Source organism: Fistularia commersonii, chromosome 28 (genome assembly GCF_037954325.1).
Source record: "Fistularia commersonii isolate RoL2024-O1a breed Wild chromosome 28, RoL_Fcom_v1.0, whole genome shotgun sequence".
Taxonomy (NCBI): domain Eukaryota; kingdom Metazoa; phylum Chordata; class Actinopteri; order Syngnathiformes; family Fistulariidae; genus Fistularia; species Fistularia commersonii.
This window is the reverse complement of record NC_141311.1, coordinates 1,843,228-1,858,354: the sequence shown is the minus strand read 5'-3', so window position 1 is coordinate 1,858,354 and position 15,127 is coordinate 1,843,228. Positions and strand designations below refer to the sequence as shown.

Below are 15,127 nucleotides of genomic sequence, written 5' to 3'. Positions count from 1 at the left end.
CTGCAGAATTATATAAACAGCAGATTTTCTCCAGCGAGGCGCTGGAGGACGTCAGGAGAAGCTCCAGAGCTGCAGAAGGAGCTGCAGGAGCGGCGGCAGGAGAAGCTCCTCAGCGCCGCGGAGCTCCTTCAAGACCCGGGAGTCTTTTTTTTTTCTTTTTTTTTTTTTCTCCCAAGTCGGCGCTTCCGGATCAATCGCGACACGCACGCACACGCACGCACACCTGACAGAACCGAAATGCCGCGGGGGTTGCGGGAGCAGCTCGGGGGTCCCGCAGAGTTACTGACACATCCTGAAAAAGAGTCCGTGTGTCCGGAGACCTTGAACGCAACACGCATCGCGGATGGGACTTCTTTTAAGGGGGGGGGGGGGGCTGACACGCACCGAGCCACAGCCGCAACTTGACACACACAGACACACACACACACACACACACACACACACACGGAGACCCCCTCCCCGCCACAAGGTGTGTATGTGTGTGTATGAAAATAAACCCGCATTTAAAGTTTCCCTTGAATCCCGCACTGAAGGCGAAAAGGACGCCTCCGCGTCTCACGCACATCTTGTCGGAAGAAGCGGCCGCTAAGTTCCTCGTGGAACAATTAGAGGAGTAAAAATGGAGATAAATGAAAGAGGAATAAGAAGAAGGGAAGAAAGGCGGAGAGTTGAAAGAAAAGAGCGCCTAGAAGTTCACTTCAAAGGCTTCACATCAAAGGCGGAGGAGCGGAGACTTACCGTGGATCTCCGTCCGTCCGTCCGTCCGTCCGTCCGCGGACCCACGCACGGAAACACGGCTGGCGGGGCGACTGCGTGGGACGGGGAAGAGGGGGGGGGGGGGCGTGAAATAATCCACGGCTCGTCCGCGTACAGTCCGCTCGGCGCGCACGGAGGGAAAAAATGCACTGGTGTGAAAGAGAGAGAGAGAGACAGAGAGAGAGAGAGAGAGAGAGAGAGAGAGAGGAAAAAAGGGAAAAGTCCTCCCTCCTCTTTCCTCTCCTCCTCCTTTCCTCCTCCTCCTCCTCCTCCCGGCGGTTTGAGGCGGCCGTGGCGCTCCGGTGCTCCTCCTGCGGGCTCCGGTGCTCCTCCCGCGGGCTTCGGTGCTCCTCCTGCGGGCGGCTCCGGCTCCGGCTCCGGCTCCGGCTCCGCGCCACCGGGAGGCTGGGCGGCTTCACAGCCCGGAGCCGGCCGCCAGGTCCCGGACGCCGCATAGCAAACAATGTGGAGGACGAGCGGAGGAGTAATAGATTACACCGCACCCCCGTCGTGAAGTGCGGGGTGCGGGGGTGCGGGTGCGGGTCTGAACCGTGCGGGATTTTGTTTTTGTTTGGTTTAAATCGCGTTAAAAATGAAATATTTTGGGAAGTTGCAACGTTTCCAGGACCTTATCAAAGTCTAGCAATCCCCCCCCCGCGCGCGCACACACACACACACACACACACACACACACACACACACACGCATGCAGCGTCATCAAGCCAAAAAAAGATTATTTTACTTATTTATATCAGGATTAGGATTATTTTCGCAAGGTTTCGGAGATGCACCGATTAAGAGGGACTGAAAGTAACGTAACTTGCTGGAGTAACGCGTTACAACCCCCCCCCCCTTCACCCTCAACAGGCTGAAGCTCGACATGAGGAAATCACTCACATCCCGTTTCCACGCAGGCTGGTCCTGCTCCACGGCGCCCACCAGTGGCAGCGAGGGGGACGCGCTTGTAAAACTATATCCACACGCACACGCACACACACACACACTCACACACTCACACGCACACACACATCTACTCAGAAGTTCCCTGCAGGATTCAATCCCATCCTTCTGGGTCTGCTGCGTGCAGAGAAGGTCTCGCCACCTTCTGGACCAGATATCTTCTCAAAAAGAGACTTTGTGTGTGTGTGTGTGTGTGTGTGTGTGTGTGTGTGTGCATGTGGACCCAATAAGCAGGCAAGATGTACATGCAAACAGCTAATGCAGATTGAAACGTAAACACACACACACACACACACACACACACACATCTACTCAGAGGTTCCCTGCAGGATTCAGTCCCATCCTTCTGGGTCTGCTGTGTGCAGAGAAGGTCTCGCCACCTTCTGGACCAGATATCTTCTCAAAAAGAGACTGTTTGTTTGTGTATGTGTGCATGTGCACACAATAAGCAGGCAAGGTGCACTTGCTAACATGCTAACGGCTAATGCAGATTGGCTCCTAGTTGAGGTGAGAAAAAGGTGAGAAGATCAGCTCAGTGGAAGAACCTGGGGGTCAGGAGACCACGGCCCACCAGGGAGATGAAGGAGAGGCAGCAGAGGACAAGCGTCTTCTGGTGAACAAGCGAGCGAGATGACGGGATCAGGAGCTAATCTGGTGTTTCCTCTGGTTCCTGCAGCGGTGAAAGAAAAAACTTCACGGTCTGAGGAAAGTCAGCGGGGCTTCTGCATGTTCTTGGACCGCTGGAGGAACCCAGAGGGACCCTAAGAGACCAAGGACCTTCTGGCTGGGAGGTGGAGACCTTCACCGCTGCACCATCTTTCTTGTGAAAGGTCAGAGAGGAGCTTCTCCTCAAAACCCAAAACGGTCCAGAGAACTTCCATTCGATCTGACGTGAAGGTCCTCACGTTGCACCGACACACACACACACACACACACACACACACACACTTGGACACGTCTGGCTACGGGTGAGATCAGATCATCTTCACGTCACACGGGGACAAGACCGGTGAGAAGGTGAGATGAAGAAAGAAGACAAGAGAGATGGAGGTTCCATCTTAGATGTTCAGCCGTTGGTTTTCCGTGGCATCTCTGGAGATACTGAAAACCCCGCTCGGCCTCCACAGGAGGAGGTTCTGAGAGCCCCGCTGGGCTCAGAAGATGCCCGTCCACAAAGAGTCCTTCAGACGGAAGACGGAGAACCTGCAGGAGCCTCAGGAGAAGGTGAAGGTATCAGAGGAGCCTCAGAGGGCTTCTACAGACAGGTTATACTTTCTCCTGAGCAGCAGAGCTGCTACTAGTCACCTCTGTCGTAAACGCAGGAGTGTGTGTGTGTGTGTGTGTGTGTGTGTGTGTGTGTGTGTCCCCTCTGTGATCAGTAAATGCTCTCAATTACAGTATTGTGTGGCGTCTCTTTGGGCTCGGGGTTAAAACTCTTCGCAGGCCTCTTTGAAGTATTCATCCCTTTATCTCAAGCCAGAGCCAAGAATTTCTTTTTTTTTAGGGGGGGGGGGTGGAAAACGAAACCAGGGGGGGAGGGGGGGGGGGGGGCTTATGGCAATTATCAAACACAGCCATGAGGAGGAAGTGAGCTCACACACACACACGCACACACACACACACACACACACACATGGAGAAAGAAAGGGAGAGGAGATAAAGACGGAGGGGAAGAGCCGACTTCAAGTAGGACGGAGGGGGGGCTTTGTTTGGTGGGAAAACACACACACTGGACAACAGGAGAGGAGGAGGAGAAGAACAGGAGGAGGACCAGAAGAAAGGGAGGAGAAGAGGGAGAGGAGAAAGGTGGGAAAAGGGAGTCAACATGTGGTGGAGGAGAACCAGGAAGGGATGGATGGATGGATGGATGTAGAAGATGGATGGATGGATGGACAGACAGATGGACAGATGTAGACGATGGATGGATGGATGATGGATGGATGGATGGACTGATGAATGGACACACAGATGGACAGATGTAGACGATGGATGGGTGATGGATGGATTCTATGTGTAGATGGATGGACAAATGAATAGATGGATAGATGGATGGATGTAGATGATGGATGGATGGATGCATGGATGAATGGACACACAGATGGATGGATGCAGACGATGGATGGATGGATGATGGATGGATTCTATGTGTAGATGGATGGATGGATGGATGGATGGATGATGGATGATGTAGAGAGGATGGATGGATGTGTGAGGAGATGCAGCTGGATGTCAGCCATATTTCATAACAGCCTAAAAAGTTTGTGAAGGTCACTGAACGGGGGCTGCTTTCTGAGAGGAGAAGAAGAAGAAGAAGAAGAAGAAGAAGAAGAAGACGAACAGGAGGAGGTTTGTTTCTGAGAAGGGTTCAGTTTGAGGGGAATGAAGTTGGATTTGTTTTTCTTAAAATGCCAATTGGCCCCCAGAAGGATGTTTTCCTTTGCGGGGAAGGAGGTGGGAGTGGGAGTCGGCGCCCACCTGTGCATTCTGATGAGGGGGGGAATAAAAGAGAAAAGGACGAGAAGGAGGAGGATGAGGAGGAAGAAGAAGAAGAGGGGGGCTGGTGAAGGTTATTTATTGGTTTCTTTTCCCTCGTTTTAATCCCATTTTGCGCTTGACTTTTAAGTCTACCGATGTATAGAAACAATGTCGGATGCGGCGTCTAATCCCGTTTGGGCCATGAAGCTCGCTCGGCGCCCGCAGTAATGACTTTCATTTCCTCGGCTTCTGGCAGACGTTCCGCCGGCCGGACGCCGCTTGACGGGACGGCGAGACGTCCTCCGGATCCCCTCGCGTCCTTAATCCGTCCCTTTAACCCCTCCGTCCACCTTCCTCGCGCTCGGCAGATCCCAGATCCCGTTCCCCTCCGGAGTGGCGACGCATCTCCGGCTTCCATGAACCGTTTCCTCAAAAAACTTTGGAGTTCCGGTGAGGATCAGCTGGAGGGACAGCAAGAACCGAAGAAAGGCGGCGTCACTTCAGGTCAAGGTGATGGAGATCGATTTGGGTCCACCAAGAGACACCTGAAGTCCAGAAGAGTCGCCAAAGAAGCTTCTCCAACACTGGTTTCCTGACAACACTTAGATGCTGCGTGAAGGTCAGGAGCAGAAATGAGCTTGCAGCTCCTTGGACCTTCTCTGGAACCAGGCTGGTTCTCGTGGCCACCAGGGACTCCCTGAACCATCCGAGCTCCTACTCCGAGCTCTTCTACCCTTCCATTGGACCTTATGACGTAGGGGACTGGTGGAACTGATACTTCTGGCAGATCATTTCTGATCATTTCTTGGAACAAAAGGGGCAGAAGCGCCAAGAAATGGAGCGACGAAGATCTCCAAGTCCTTCTGGTCTGCTGAGCCTCAGACGGGGCTCGCAGAGGAACATCTACATTATGGCCAGAACAAGTTAGCTATCGGCTAACGGGGTTCTTCTCAGGGCGAAGCAGCGCAGAGAGAAGATAATACTTGACAACCATCTGATAGTCCACGCTTGTTATTCCAAGGATGCTGAGGCAGCTTTGACCTCCATGTCAGCCCTGTCTTCTTCTTCTTCTTCTTCTTCTTCAGTGGTTGGGTGTGGAGCTGAAGATGCCACAGGTCCCTCACGGCCTCACAGCTAAGAGGTTCCTCCGGAGGAGGCTACATCCTGGAACCGAAGCGGAGATTTCATTTCTCTGAATGAAAACTGACGCGTTTCTGCCTCCAAACATCTCAGGCTGAAGATGGACGGCCGTCCAAGGGAGGAGGGAAGGCGAAGCCGTGGAACACCATTTCTGCCTTCCTTTTCTCCACGTTTCCCACTGAAGGCGACGGGATGGAACCACCGCGAGGAACCAGGAGAGCAGGAGGACACGGCCGATCTAGACTCTGCATCGCCGTTACCATGGAGATCCGTTACGTAGACACATCGGCGAGCCTCCAGACGGCGCGTACGTCGACGGAATTAAACGAAAGAGCCGACGAAAGACCCGCGAGATAGCAGGACGGAGACCGCGAGCTGGAGGGAACCTTCAGATGAAGCCCCAAAGGTGGAATCCACAGCGGCGTCACGCAAACACAACGACCCGCTCTGCAGACGCAGACGCTGCAGACGCTGCAGACGCTGCAGATGCAGATGCAGCTCCCTGTGAGTGACAGCTGCCATAAATACTATATCAACAAAGAGCGAGTGATACAAGCCAGGAGATGGAAGACGGAATAAATAGTGTAAGTGGAATGTGTGTGTGTGTTGAGAGTGTGTGTGTGTGTGTGTGTGTGTGCGGGAAGTGTTGTGATAAACAGGTTTATTTATGCAGGCAGCAGATAGCAGCCAAACACAGGCCTCCTAGGGTCTGACTCAGAATACAGCTCTATAAAAAGCCTCTCACACACACACACACACACACACACACACACACACACACGGGTGATGGTTTTGTCAATCACGCGTTGACGTACAGTCGTTCCCAGAGGCTCGACGTTTGCCGACGACACGCGCGGTAGCCGTCACGTGTGCGGGCGTCGCCGGCGTGGAAAAACCACCGCCTTTGTCGGCTTTTTGGGGAAAAAAAAAAAATAAAGGTCCCGCTTGCAGATCGGCGTCCTCGGAACTCAGAACGCCGCGGAACATCCAACTCTGCGAGTTCGGAAGAGGAATACGGCGGCCGAGGCCTCGGAGCTCGGTGTGATGGGCGGATAACGGAGAGGAAGCCGGAGCTTTGATGCTTAACGGCGCCGCCACGCCGGCGTGGAAATGACATTCAGGGCTTGTATTTACACAAGCGCAATTACGGGGGCTATTTTGGGCGGGAAAGAATCAATTAGCGAAGATGTATCCGAGGAATAACGGCGGATTAAAGGGAAGGCCGCGGCGGCGGAGAGCCGACCTTTACGGCGCCGACGCCATGCAGAATCGTCCGCAAAGCCTGAGCGCGGCGGCAAACAAAGCGGCCTCTTATCTCCTAAACGGCATCCGAAAGCGTTTCACGACGGCGCAGAAGCTCGTCGGAAACAAACGGGAAGCGTTTTTTCCGATGGTATCGATCGGTGGAAATGCGGCGCGGGAAGACGTGGCTTAAGCCGCTTTCACACGAATCGGATAAAACAAACAAACAAACAAACAAGGACAAAGGACAAGCGGCAGGAGAACCGCAAAACCAAGAGCACGAGCTGAAACAGCACAAGGAGGAGAAGCTACAACCGTTCATTCATTCATTCATTCAATATCGTCATCTATCTCTGCCGCGATTGGCCGAGAGGCAGGGTTGGCCCCGGAGCCGTCCAATCACAGGACCACATCAACCACACGGCTGGACAGTTGTAGCAAACAGAAATAAAAGTGACGAAAAAATAGGAAAATAGTGTTTGGAAAGAAGTTTGAGAAGTCGGATAAAACGCACGGTTGTTTCGATGGCGCCTGAGATTTGAAGAAGCTGGACGTGCGAGTGCGTCGGCTTCATCCGAGGCGTCGCCCGGTAGATTTCTGGTTTTGCGATCGGAGCCCAGATCGGTTCAGATGAGCGATCGATGCCCACGTGGCGTTTAAAGACGGCGTGACGCGCTGCTCGCTGCTAGCCGCTAGCTAGCCCTGATAACGTCATGGAAGCTGTTGCGGGGGAACGTGCACGGACGAGGCGTCGGAAAAGCCGTTAAAGCCGGTCGGGGACGGTTTGATGGTTTTTAAAAGAGGAGCGGCTTCGCTCCGTCCATAAATAGAGTTTAGACATAAAGTTACATCTAGCATAGCATTGTAGCATTAAACGTGGAGCAGGTAAGCTAAGGATAGACCAGCAAATGAAAAATGTCCAATCCTCAAGCTAAATACAGTAAATACATTCTCTTTTTTGCGGATTGTTATTTTTTCATACTTTATTTAATACTTAGAAACATAGATTTAAAAGCACGTCAGAAAACCGGGGGGTCTGGAACAGAGTAGCAGCGCTTCAATTCGTTTCAAGGGTGAAATGTATTTTGGATACAGGAGCAAACTGACTCCAAGCGTCGCTAGCGCCTGTACATGCTAACAAAAACGCTAAAAAGCTGCGAAGCCAATCGGCGCCGCCCTGATGATGAATGGCCTTCTTCGCAACGGAGAACTCCTGTTTTCTTTTCGAGGAAAAACGTGATTTTCAGGTGTTCAATTCGACCCGCGGGAAAGGACGGCGGGCGTTTGGAGAACGCCAGATCGTCTCAGAGCGCGACACCGCGCTTCTGCTTTCCACGCGGTCACCGGTCCGCTCTCTGATGCGGGTGGAAATCACGACCTTGCCGGTAACGGCTGACACACAATTATAAAAATGTCACTCACGCTCGCTTTAACTCGGCGAGGACGCCGTGTTGCAACAGTTATGACTCCGCGTTCCCTTTCCAGAAACAACAGGCCCCGGCGGAGGCTCGGTGCCCAAACACCAAATTCCTCTCTCTCGGATGTCGGCCTGACGGTCGTCTCCCTCCCGGCCTCGTCTCCCGCTCGCCGCCCGGCCAGCGGAATCAGCACATCATATAAATACAGAGGGGTATAGTGTTTCGTTTGGACACAGCGGCGCAGGTCACGGACAATGGGTGGGAGGGTAAAAAGAAAGCAATTCCAACGCAAATAATTGAAGGCTCTCTTTGAAATCAAATCTGATTTTGGAATTTAATAACGCCTCCAAACTGTTTTCCGGGAAAAACCTGGATTCTTTTACGACGATCGGTATTCAAACCCGAGCATTCCTTACCTACTGGTTACACAAAATAGCACGGGGCGGGATATCATTATGAATCGACCGCTATTATCGTCATAAAACCTCCTCGCTCGGAGACGCGGCGGCCATCTTGCCGACTCCGGGGTCTAATCATGAGTTGAGGGCGAAACCACGGGCCAAACGCAAAAAGCGGCGGCGCAGGCAGAAACGCGGGGCCCGAGGACCGGCGCCTTTGGCCTCGGGTTCAAACAATCGACTCGCGGCGCTCTTTATCTGAGCCCGCCACAAACCCCCAACTACTCTTTAGACTTCAAATGAGAGCTTAAAGGGAAAGCTGATGTCAAAGAGGGATCAGGGAGATGGGAATTCAAGGTCTTTGACTTCAGTGTAAAGTTACAGGCCTAATCTTGGTTAACATGCATGTTGCGGGCGCTGAAACAACAAGGCGAGCAGCTCCACTTCCTCTTACTGGAGGATTCATTAGCAGCATTTGAAGAGGATGGAAAACAAGGGAACAAAAAGAAAAAAAAGCATGACAACAGAAAATGATGCAAAAGCTTTTATTTAAAAGTGGATTATAAAAAAAAAAAAAAAAAAAAAAAAAGGGGGGACTGAGCTAAAACAAACACTTTCAATAATAAGAATAACAACAGGGCTAATAAAATGCTAATAAAAGCTAATAAAAGCTAATAAAATGCAACAAAATGAAAAGGGCGAATGAAACAATGGATAAATAGCTAATACTGTACATTCCAAAAACAACAAGAAGGGATGGATCCGGTGGAGTGACGGGCGCGGGAGATACTCGGAAAGGTCGCCATTGCTCACATCTTAGTGGACGGATCCTCCCGTGGCGTCCGCGAGGTGGACCGGCCCGCCGTCCTCCAGGATCACCTGCGACAGCCAAAACAGAAAACACTTCAGGAGACGCCGGCGTGAGGAAACGCCATTTTCTGAGGTGTAATTGCTGAGAAATGGCGAGGGATGTTCGTATGTGTGTGTGTGTGTGTGTGTGTGTGTGTGTGTGGGCGCTTTTCATGGAAACACAGATGGTTTGCAAAGGTTTGACGGGCGGGAAAACAAAGAGAACGCTGTCACATCACGAAGCTAGCAGATGCTACATCACGTAGCCTTGCGGGCTACCAGGGAAAGTTCTCGGTTTGCGACGGCCGCGACGATTTATTAAGAAAGTCCGGTTCCATCATTCTGACGGTGTTTTAAAAAAACATCGCCCCCGTTGAGTTTGTTGTCACGCGTCTAGACGACATTTCGTTTACGTTGTTTTCATGGAAACTCTTTGCCCTGCATTTTGGCTGGCAGGCGTCAGTCATCTGCACAGAAGCCATGGCCAAACGCAGACCAACGTCAGCCGGACGGCTCGATCAGCGATGAAGAACGTGCTAGAACATGCGAAAGGATCTGCCTGTGAAATCCAGCGTGACGAGCGGAGCTGAGCGACGTAGCTTCTCCCGCAGAACTGAATGACAAATCTGACTTACAGAGGAAATTGCGCAGAATTCCGACGTGAGTCGAAGACCTCCTGCACTAGCATGACAAATACTACTGCTTCTAACCATAGTAATAATAACAACAATAATGATGATAATACCGTCATTTCTGGACTATTAAGCACACCTGAATATAAGTTGCACTGGCTGAAAATAACTAAATAAATATATGTGTGCATATATAGGCCGTACTTTTCTGTAAGCAGCAGATGCCCACATTGTAATGAGATAATTACACTTTTTTTTTTTTTTAACTTTTAATTAAATACATAAGGTATAAAATACATAAGGGCTGCCCTTTGTCATCTGTTCTGTTTATAACTTTTAGCTCAATAGCTAAAAATAAGTAGATAAATCTATGTGTACATATATAGGCTGAACTTGTCTTTAAGTAGCTGCAGCATGAGATATTTACACAGACATTTAATTAAATACAAACCGGTAACATCCGCAAATACATATTGGAAATGTTTTTTTCCCAACAGTGGCTGTAACGTGGCTGATGAAAAAGATGAATAATAAATAAGACAAGGAAAATGCATCCGTTTTCTATCCCCGCTTTGTCCTCCAGCCGATATCTATCCTGGTCTTCCTCCTGCACGCGAAAACCGTTAAAAGTCGTCTTTCTTCGCTGTTGGAATTGAACGACCTCAGAATGTTACGGTCATTTCATTGGTCTGATGTAACGAGGCTAAATGTTTTGGCGGCCTGAAGTCCATAAATTAGCCGCATCATTGTTTTAGCCGCAGTGTTCAAAGCGCGTGAAGAAAGCGGCGGCTTATAGTCCGAAAATGACGGCAATAACGACACCAGACAATCGATGCTCATACAAATCTGAAGTGTGTGTCTATAACATTGGTGAGGAACGTGGGTATCGACACTGCTCCAAATATAAAGGGAACAAAAATAACACATCCTAGATCTGAATGAATGAAATATTCATCTAAAATACTTTGTTCTTTACACAGTTGAACGTGCCGACAACAAAATCACACCGAAATGATGAATGGGGATCAAATATATGAACCCGCGGAGTTCTGGATTTGGAGTCACACTCCGAATGAAAGTGTAAAAACACACCACAGGCTGATCCAACGTGGATGTAATGTCCTTAAAACAAGTCCAAATAAATCAGTGGACAGTTTGATTTCACACAAGAGTGACTGACTTGGAGCTACATTGTGTTGTTTAAGCGTTCCCTTTACTTTGTGGAGCGGAAAACATTCACACACATCTATATTTACAGTACGTGATCTGAGTACTGACCTCCTGCTGCGACAGGCATCCAGGTCCTCCTGCAGTAAGGAGGCTCGCTTCTGGAGGAAGTTAACCTGCAACACCAACATCGGTCAGCAGACAGTTGGAGAAACGCCGTCCCCGGATCTCCGAGCGGCGGCTGGAAACGTCAGAACGCGGAGACAGGAAGTGGCGGCGCTCTAATGGCTCTGGGGTGGCTTCATCTCCGAGACGGTGGGGGTTAATGAGTTGGGAAAAGCGGATGAAAGACTTGGTTGTTGAGCACAGGGGTCAGGACGGCAGGGGTCGGAGGTCACGGGGGCAGGGCGGGGGGGAGGCACACGGGGACACAGGGGGGATTATGAGGCAGGTTAGCTGAGGTTAGAGGGCTGCCAAAAGGAGGCGGCGCCGCTTCTTTGTTTAGCTACAAAGAGTGAGTTTATTTATGAAGTGTCTTTGGCGAAAGTAAAAATAAACCGCATCTACATTTACACAGCACGGCGAGCCTGGCAGAATCACCGCGGCTCCAGAAGAATCCGTATTGTTCTGGGACTGCCATGCTGGAGCCAGAGGTGCATTCCTTTCGGGGGGGGGGGGGGCCTCAGGAACGTTCTAGCATTTCATCTGGCATCTCGCAGTGGGGAAGTGTACGCGAGACGCTGTTGAAATGCGGTCCGATACCTCCGCAACTCCCCTCGCTCCCCACTCCCTGTGAGCATAATGCATGATAATGTGCTGAGCTGAAACGCATCATCAATGAGAGGCGAGACCACGCCGGTCACAAATTACATCTTATAAACATGTCGGCTCGCACCGCTGCGGCTTGAGCACTGAAATTGGATCCTGGATGACAAGGTGAGGGTGCACCACTGGATGGTGTGGATACACCACTGGAGGGCGAGGGTACACCACTGGAAGGTTAAGGTGCACCACTGAAAAGTAAGGGTACGCCACTGGAAGGTAAGGGTACACCACTGGAAGATGAGGGTACACCACTGGAAGGAGAGGGTAGACCACTGGAAGGTAAGGGTACACCACTGGAAGGAGAGGGTAGACCACTGGAAGGTAAGGGTACGCCACTTGAAAGTGAGGGTACGCCAGTGGAAGGTGAGGGTACACCACTGGAAGGTTAAGGTGCACCACTGAAAAGTAAGGGTAGGCCACTGAAAGACGAGGGTACACCACCAGAAGGCTAGGATACGGCACCAGAACGCGAAGGTACGGCACCAGAAGGTGAAAGGTACGCCACCAGAAGGCGAGGGTACGGCACCAGAAGGCGAGGGTACGCCACCAGAAGGCGAGGGTACGGCACCAGAAGGTCAGGGTACGCCACCAGAAGGCGAGGGCACGGCACCAGAAGGCTAGGATACGGCACCAGAACGCGAGGGTACGGCACCAGAAGGTGAAAGGTACGCCACCAGAAGGCGAGGGTACGCCACCAGAAGGCGAGGGTACGGCACCAGAAGGTCAGGGTACGCCACCAGAAGGCGAGGGCACGGCACCAGAAGGCTAGGATACGGCACCAGAACGCGAGGGTACGGCACCAGAAGGTGAAAGGTACGCCACCAGAAGGCGAGGGTACGCCACCAGAAGGCGAGGGTACGCCACCAGAAGGTCAGGGTACGCCACCAGAAGGCGAGGGCACGGCACCAGAAGGTGAGGGTACGCCACCAGAAGGTCAGGGTACGCCACCAGAAGGTCAGGGTACGCCACCAGAAAGTGAGGGTACGCCACCAGAAGGCGAGGGCACGGCACCAGAAGGCGAGGGTATGGCACCAGCCCCCATTACAAAACAAGGTCTCCTAGGTCCTGAAGGCTGTGTAGTACTCTGTTTTGTTTACTGTGTTAACGGAGAGAAAACACGTCACAAGGACTGTTTCTGAAAGCACGTTCTGCTGGACACTGAACCTCACGGTTGTCTGAGTGGTCTTTTTGCATATTTTTGGCATGAAAGCAGGGTCGTTTATAGTTCATTACATTTGCATGTTTTCCTTTTCCCATCTCCCATTGTTCTATTGATGGAAGCTTGTCTCGGAGCAGACACAGCAACACGAAATGGCAGCAAAGTTCTACCGGACAGCTTCGGATATCTTTGAGTTAATGTTCACCGAGCTGCTGGAATAGCTGCCGATCGCCTTCGTACAACTTTGCAGCAGAACATGTTTCTAACAGGATTAAGACAAATGAACATGTTCCCGGTCACGCTTCCTCCTCGCAGCAAGAAGGTCCCCGGTTGGATCTCCACAGGGAGGCTTTCTATGCGGAGTCTCCATGTTCTCCCCGTGTCTGCATGGGGTTCCTCCAGGTTCCACCCTTCACTGGAGACCCAGGAGACCCTCAATTACCCGACATGTGAATGAGAGGGTGAATGGTTGTCCAGGGTGAACCTCGCCTCCAAGCCGGATCAGTCCAGCACCTTCACCGCAAGATAAACGGTGCAGGTAATGAATGACTGAATGAAGGAACACATTTACCCAAAGAAGGATGCGTCCAGGTTTGTTTTGGTTTTGTTTTTTTTTTAGGTGAGAACCACATAGAGAGCCGGAGACGTTTGTTCTCCAGGGAAAAGTATCACTCAATATAAGATTAGAAGAGGGGAAAAAAAGACGCTCAAAACAAAGACATCTTCTCGGACGAGTGAAGAGGATACTCCTGGAGCCGAAGCTCACAGACAATTCTTTAAATTCCTGAGAGTGTAATGGAGAGTGTAATTCTGCGGCTGGTGGTCGTCCTCGCCGTCTGCTCCTCTTCTGGCCACCGGCCCGCCGGCTCACCTGAGCTTTGAGAGACGTGATGGTATCCTCCAGATCCTGTCTGAGCTCCGCAGGTATCAGACCTTTGATTCGCTCCTCGTATTCCTGACGCACCTTGGTGACCTGAGACAGAGAACAACCTCGGTAAACACCTGCAGACACCCAACTCGCATCCGGTTGTTTTTTAACGAGTCCGACGCATTGGTTGCACAGACCGTCATTTCCGGACGATAAGCCTCTACTTTGTAAACAGGCTTTCGATACCGCGGCTTCAACAACGACACGGCTAATGTACGGATTTTTTTAAGGCCGACGAGCTTCAGGCCGCCAAAACATTTCCCCCGGTCACATCGGACCGATGAAATGACCGTGAAATTCTGAGGCGGTAACGGTTTTAGCGCGCAGGAGGAAGACCAAGATAGAAGCGAGGATAGAAAACGGATGCATTTTCCTCGTCTTATTTATTACTCATCTTTTTCATCAGCCGTGTCACAACCACTGTTCGGAAAAAAGCATTTCCAGCACGAATTTGTGGATGTTACCGGTTTGTATTTAATTAAATGTCTGTGTAAACATCATATGTTACAGCTACTTATAGACAAGTGCAGCCCATATATGTACACATAGATTTATCTACTTATTTTTAGCTATTGAGCTAAAAGTTCTGAACAGAACGGGTGACAAAGGGCAGCTCTGGCCCGATTCTCACCGGAAACAAATCCGATGTTCAGTTCCAAAGACGACGGCTTGACCTCCTGCCACATTTGTGGATTATACCGGTATTTGTTTAATTAAAAGTAACATGGACGCCTGCGGCTTCTATACAAGTGCAGCCTGTACATGCGCTCATGGATTTATTTTGTTATATTTAGCCGGTGCGTTCAGTTGCGCTCAATAATCCGGAAAATACGTTAAATGATCTGATAAAAACGAGATCGCTGCATTTGGCTCGACGACAAACGCTTCTTCACGTGCGAACGGCAATTTTTTGTCAGGCGGACGTCGGTGTGTGAGAAGTGTGTTTTCACTCTGCAGTTTTGCTGAATGGCAACCAGTGTAACGCCGACAACGTCTTGCTCGATTAATTGCACCGTTTCTCTCTTCTCGTCCCTGCAGGGGGTCGGCGCTCCCGAAGCAGCGCCCCCTGCTGGCGGCCGGATCCGACAGGAGATCTGAAAGACGGCGGCGGCGGCGGCGGTGGCGGCGGCTCGGGTCGCAGCTGGGCGAGCTACCTCGGCGGGAGGAAGTCTGTCTGA

The 15,127-nt window shown here is 51.2% G+C and overlaps 1 protein-coding gene across 3 annotated transcripts in view; it reads right to left on the bottom strand.

Moving 5' to 3' along the window:
• Nucleotides 1-6,500: 6,500 nt before the first annotated feature.
• cep112 (centrosomal protein 112) overlaps nt 6,501-15,127 on the bottom strand; it is a 114,980-nt gene continuing 106,353 nt past the window's right edge. For all 3 annotated transcript variants that reach the window (XM_086176291.1, XM_086176293.1, XM_086176292.1), the window contains 3 exons: nt 13,893-13,994; nt 11,149-11,213; nt 6,501-9,268 (listed from right to left, as the gene is read on the bottom strand). In XM_086176291.1, the coding sequence (XP_086032417.1) occupies nt 9,265-9,268; nt 11,149-11,213; nt 13,893-13,994 (171 nt within the window). In that variant the 3' untranslated portion in view covers nt 6,501-9,264. The remainder of the gene's footprint in view (nt 9,269-11,148; nt 11,214-13,892; nt 13,995-15,127) is intronic.